We start from the raw sequence: 5,931 nt of genomic DNA, 5'->3' as shown, positions 1-5,931 counted from the left end.
GTTCTATTTGTAGTTTTTTAAGGAACCTCCATACTGTTCTCCATAGTGGCTGTAGCAATTTACATTCCCACCAACAGTGCAAGAGGGTTCCCTTTTCTCCACACCCTCTCCAGCATTTATTGTTTGTAGATTTTTTGAGGATGGCCATTCTGACGGGTGAGATTAGTATACGTGCTGCCGCTTCTTGTAACCTGTTAGCAGCTATAAAGCACAGTGAGAGCGCTGCCTCTAGTGGGTCAATGATGTGCTGACACCTGCTGGTCATATCTAGTTCGGCAGCCCTGACCCCAGCACCTTCGTCTCTCTTTAAGTATTAAGGGTGGGGACCCCCTTACCCAGCCAGACACTGAAAGCGTATGCTCGTGGTAATGTCGCCCCACAGCGCCACCCATCCCTGGAGACTCCAGGGACACACTCCGACCTCCTGATCTCTAACTTGCCTCTGGTGTCTCCAGTCTAAGTTCAGTTCAATCTTCAGAACTTTCCGCACGGACCCCCCCACCCCAACAATCTGTACTTAACATTTTCCCCATTACCACAGACATATAAGGAGAACAAGATCTCAAGGAACTGGACAGCAAGGATAGAAAGAGGCAGACAACTTGGGGGCAGGAGTTGTACAATTCCTCTTCCTCACCTCAAAGAATCAAGACTATTTCCTACAGAGTACTATTCCCTTTGACCTTTTATTTCTAGGAGGCTGTCGGGGTCATAGACCTTCTTGGTGACAGTGTGATGAACGGGAGGTTGAGCACAGAGTAGGTAGGCGGGGCTTCGGGGTGGGGCCAGGCCAAAGGGCCTCTCACTTAGGAGCTTCTCCATTCTGTCAGCTCTCCCGGAACATCCAAGGCAAGACTGGCACCCAGGGCGCAGCAGGTGAGGGACCAGGCAATGACAGAGGGTAGGCTTTAGGGGTGATGGTGGCAGAAGAGTCCTAGCTCTGTCAGCCTGAGCTTTCCATATTGTGAGACTCTCATTTGATAGAATTCTTGAGCCCCCAGTGGGGAGGTCCAGCTCAGTTCTTCCTGGGGCCAGGCAGCCTCAGAAAGACATGGTTTGGTTTGGGTGGGGGCAGGGCTGAGGGATGGCGGTGGGTAACGGTATGTGACAGACTACTGAGAGGTGCAAGGAGATCTTAGGAGACATGGAGGTAGACGTAGGGGCCAGCAGGAGAGCATGGCCAGAGGGCCACAGGGCAGGACTCAGACAAGAGAAAACAGGAGACTGAAACACGGAGAGGGGGAGAGGACAGTGGACAAAACGTGAGATGGCAACGGGGGCAGTGGAGAGCTGGGTAGCAGGAAGGCCAAGGAGGAAGGAAGGCTCACATGGGGCAATCTCCTCTTCCGGATGTAGAGCGTGGTCCAGAAAGCCCCAGGCAAAGCCGGGAGCAGAGCAAGGTTCCAGACTCCCACTGGACCGATTCAGCTGGGGGAGAACCACCCCTCCTCCCAGTTATGCACCTCCCCTGCTTCTTCAGACTCCTATTTTGTTTGGGGGAGAGGGCAAGACTGCTCCTCACTGCGGTCAGAGCCACATCCTGCAGAGCAGGGGAGGGGGAAGTAAGAAGCAAAACAAGCAGAACCACCACAGGCAAAGACCATGGGGAGAGCGCCCTGGATACTTGCAGCTGATGTGCCACCAGGAGGTCCTCAGCACAGTCCCAGCAGAGGACCTGAGACCTCTAGGACTGTCTTGAGGTGCTTGTTTCTCACGATTCCTCAGTGTGCTTCAACCTCATTGAGAGCATTCCAAGGGAAGGAGGCTTCTTTGGATTATATGGTTCAAAGCCCGCTTTTATCATTTGCTAGTGACTTTAGCCAAGTTGCTTAATTTTTCTTAGTTTCATTTTTCTCGTTGCAAATTGGGGATACCTATCTTACAAAGGGTTGGGAAGACTGAGATAAAGCACTTGGCACATAGTAGGTTCTCAATAAATGTTCATTATTATTTTTATCAGGGCTCCCAGGACCCCTATATTTCTCACGTCTTTAAAGGCAGTACAGCACACTAGCTGACATGGGCTTTTGGAGTCAGAAAAACAGTTGTGTTTGACCTTGGGTAAATTATTTAACGTAAGCCTCAGTTTGCTCAGCTGTAAAACAAGGATAGTAATACCTACACCTCATAGATATACGGTACCCAGTCAGTGTCCAAAAATGGCAGCTGTGAGAACTATCTGCCAGGTAAGCTTTATCTTCTCCACTGTAGTAGCAACAGCCTACTTCCCCAGAGGTCTTAACTTGTGGTGCGCTAGCGTCTGGTGCGCCCTCATTCCTCCAGCCAAAGCTATCACTGCTCCTCTGGTTTTAGAGATCATGATTTCCTACAGTATAAAAGGAGAAAAAATGGAAACAATGCACAGAGGACTGAGGGGGCCCAGGGGGAGAAAGATGACAAACAAAGATGAAGATGAGATAGAAACCAAAGAGACAGAAAGGGGAAAAGCCATTTCTCTCTAAGGAAGCCTGTGGCCTTTCTTCTAGTGACTGACCACATACCCCCCCATCTAACCCTTCCCTAGGAATCATGGAGCCCTTCAATTCAAAGAGTCTAGCGCTGCAAGCAGAGAAGAAGCTACTGAGTAAGATGGCAGGTCGGTCTGTGGCTCATCTCTTCGTCGATGAGACGAGCAGCGAGGTGCTAGATGAGCTCTACCGTGTGTCCAAAGAATACACACACAGCAGGCCCCAGGCCCAGCGAGTTATCAAGGACCTGATCAAGGTGGCCGTCAAGGTGGCCGTGCTGCACCGCAGTGGCTGCTTCAGCTCCAGCGAGCTGGCCTTGGCTACCCGCTTTCGCCAGAAGCTGCGGCAGGGCGCCATGACCGCACTCAGCTTCGGTGAGGTGGACTTCACCTTTGAGGCTGCTGTGCTGGCCGGCCTGCTGACCGAGTGCCGGGATGCGCTGCTGGAGCTGGTGGAGCGCCACCTCACACCCAAGTCACATGGCCGCATCCGCCATGTGTTCGATCACTTTTCTGACCCAGGCCTGCTCACGGCCCTCTATGGGCCTGACTACACTCAGCACCTTGGCAAGATCTGTGATGGGCTCAGGAAGCTGCTGGATGAGGGGAAGCTCTGAGAGCCCTGACCCCGGCACGTTCCTTCTTGGCAAGATGGCTGACTGAGAAAACAACAGATAATGGGCTTTCTAACCCTGCTCATCTGCACTAATGCTTTTCAACCCTCAGGTTTCAGTCTTTCCCAAGAGTGCCTGTGACTCTGAGACCACCCCACGCCCAACTGCTGGTGGAGAAGAAGCAATGCTGAGGGTTGAGGCCTCTCTCCTACTCCAGCCCCAAGACAGGAAACAAAGCTGCCTGAAAAAGATGAAGCGAAACTTGGATCTCTATTTTCCCCACAAGGGACCTTTCAAACAGGGAAGCCCCCTCCCCTCAGAACCAGGGGAAGAGGGTGTAGCCCATCTCACTCCTCTGGGGACACTAAAGACAGGGGGCGCAGGGAGCCTTTAGAGACATCCTAGACCTTCAGCTCTAGGCAGAGTCTGGACAGATACCAGAGACTCTGCTCCAGAGGGCAGTAAGAAGGGGCTAGGGCAGGGGAGAGTCTCACAGAGGAAATAAAACTATTAAAACATGCACAGGGCTCAATGTTTAATCTCTGCAGCTTCTTGTATCTTATGATCATCACAGAGGAAAGAGGTATGTAAACACCACTCATCCCACCTCTCACCATTTCCATACAGGAGACTGAGGCATATTTCCAGCATCACTGGGGTTCCCTTGCCTACTTCTTCTGTTTAAGAAACTCAAAAAAACTGTACCGCAGATCAGTGCTACAAATTGCAAATAAATATGCAGTGAGGAGCAAGACATAGATCAATAGGCTCTGGTCGGGAGAGGATATAAGAAAAAGACTCCCACAACTGTCCTCCTCCTCAAACTCCATGGCAATTCTTCTTCCATCCCTTAGCCTCACACAGGCTGAACAGAGAAGCAGATTAGAAGGGTGAACTGGTGGCATGGAGAGTTCAGGACCCTACATCGCTGTTTTTTTCTCAGAGCAAGAGTTGTGAAAAAGTTATAGTGACCTGGTTAGTCAAGACTGAGCCCAAATTCTTTCATTTGAGATTGGGGGCGAGGCACAGTCTGCCACTCCCTGCAGCGGGGCTAGATCACTGATTGCCCGTTCTCAATAACATGGCTGGCTAAGAAGGTGGGGAAGGTGGGCCAAGAGTCACTGGCTCACTTACTGTTCCTGGGTTCCCCTCATCCCAGGGCTACAGAAATCCCATTTTTCAGCTAATAGTGGGAAAGAATAAGATATAGCAAATAAATAATACTTCAATATAGCACCAAATAAATTAGGTAACATAGTTGGAGATGGGGAGGAAGTTCGGGTCTGTGAGAGTCCCTGCCTCCCTGCTCTAAGGCCAAGGAATGGTGAAAGGGATGGGAAAGGCAGCAGGGATGTTAAAAGAGCCTTTTGAATCTAAAGGACAACTCTAGATTCAGCCCCAGAACTGAGAAGGGGTCTATTTCCCATCCCCTACCCTTGCCAATAGAACTGCTCCAGACCAAGGAACTCCTGACAGACAAGGAGGCTCAGAAGATGGCAGGAGTAAGGGAGGTGGGCTGGGAGGCCATGTTCCTGAGCCTCACCTCAGGCTCCTCTCTCCCTCAAGTTGCTCCTTCAACATCTGGCTTCTCTCAATCAGTTCTGGAGACATCAGAGTTTGAAGATTTCATCCTCCTGGTCCCGAAGTGTCTGGGTCCGAGAGGTCCGGGTCAGAGGCACGGGACCTAGGACTGCTCGTTGTTGCATCCGAGGAGAGCTCAGGTGAAGACCTGAATCCTCCCCAGGTATCCTGCAGGTGAGGAAAGGGGGAAAGAGCAACAGATCAAAGGAAGAGGCTGAGACTAGGCTGAGCGAAGAAGTACGTGGGAAGCTGTCCTTCTCTAATATACATGAGCTGGTTGCCTTAAGATGGAGTCTCAGTACCCTCTGGAGAAATCCTAATCCTAATGCTCCTTCATGGACCATCAGAGCAGTAAGAACAGTCAACTATTTCACTCCACTGAGAACACAGAACCATTACCCAGTGCCTCTACCCATTCCAACCGCCATAGGCTCTGCTCATTGTGTTGCGGCCACCTGAGGGAAAGGTTTCACCTTGCTTCTGCTGACACTGGAATTACTTACTTTGTGTCTGGTCAGGTATGGTTGGGGGAACAGAGGGTCTATGGAGGGACTTAAAAGGACCCATCCAAGACTCACCCACTTTCCCCCTTTTTCAGCTTCTGGGCAGCAGCCTTCTTTGACAAGCTGATCTGTGAATCAAGCTTCTTAAGGAAATCAGAGGCAGAGAGGTCGTGAATGGGGGGCTCCTGGCCAGGTGTGGGAAGGACTTCACCATTGGCATGTCCCGAACCTGTCTCTTGTTTCTTCCTCTCAGCTGAGTGTGGCCCAACTTCATCCTTACTTGGCTGTACCTCTTCCTCTCCATCCTTCTCTTCCTCAGAATCCAAACCATTGAACAGGTCTCTGGGTTCTGTCAGGATGGGGATGTAGAGGGTTTTCTTCAGGAAGATCGAGTCATTAGTATAAAGGCGGTTTGCACGCTTAATCTGTTCCATCTTTAAAAAAAAGTCACCACAGTTAATGACAGTAATTACAATCCATCTTATATTTGTATAGCACCTCATGCTTTTTAAAGTGATTTTACAAAGTCTTATCTGATCCTATAACAACAAAAACTACAGTGGGCTGATATTATCCCTATTTTATTGATCAGTAGCTTTCATACTTTTTGGTCCTAGGGCCCCTTTACATTTTAAAAAATTATTGAGGGGCTTCCCTGGTGGCGCAGTGGTTGAGAGTCTGCCTGCCGATGCAGGGGACACGGGTTCGTGCCCCGGTCCGGGAAGATCCCACATGCCGCGGAGCGGCTGGGCCCGTGAGCCATGGC

The 5,931-nt window shown here is 50.6% G+C and overlaps 2 protein-coding genes across 11 annotated transcripts in view; one reads left to right on the top strand and one right to left on the bottom strand.

The window, feature by feature from the left end:
* The window catches only part of LOC102984115 (GA binding protein transcription factor subunit beta 2), a 62,687-nt gene extending 59,182 nt beyond the window's left edge, over positions 1–3,505 (top strand). For 8 of the 9 annotated variants that reach the window (XM_055084330.1, XM_055084325.1, XM_055084326.1 and 5 more), the window contains one exon: positions 3,194–3,505. In XM_055084330.1, coding sequence (XP_054940305.1) covers positions 3,194–3,475 — 282 coding nt within the window. In that variant the 3' untranslated portion in view covers positions 3,476–3,505. Of the gene's footprint in view, positions 1–2,524 lie in introns of all 9 variants that reach the window. The other variant, XM_028488846.2, reaches the window with a different exon arrangement.
* Positions 3,506–3,599: 94 nt separating this feature from the next.
* Positions 3,600–5,931, bottom strand: part of LYSMD1 (LysM domain containing 1) — a 7,589-nt gene continuing 5,257 nt past the window's right edge. For both annotated transcript variants that reach the window (XM_028488861.2, XM_007130452.3), the window contains 2 exons: positions 5,241–5,599; positions 3,600–4,830 (listed from right to left, as the gene is read on the bottom strand). In XM_028488861.2, coding sequence (XP_028344662.1) covers positions 4,692–4,830; positions 5,241–5,599 — 498 coding nt within the window. In that variant the 3' untranslated portion in view covers positions 3,600–4,691. The remainder of the gene's footprint in view (positions 4,831–5,240; positions 5,600–5,931) is intronic.

The sequence above is a fragment of the Physeter macrocephalus genome, chromosome 4, assembly GCF_002837175.3.
Source record: "Physeter macrocephalus isolate SW-GA chromosome 4, ASM283717v5, whole genome shotgun sequence".
Classification (NCBI taxonomy): domain Eukaryota; kingdom Metazoa; phylum Chordata; class Mammalia; order Artiodactyla; family Physeteridae; genus Physeter; species Physeter macrocephalus.
Note: the sequence above shows the minus strand (reverse complement) of the source record. Positions and strands in the feature narration are given on the sequence as shown.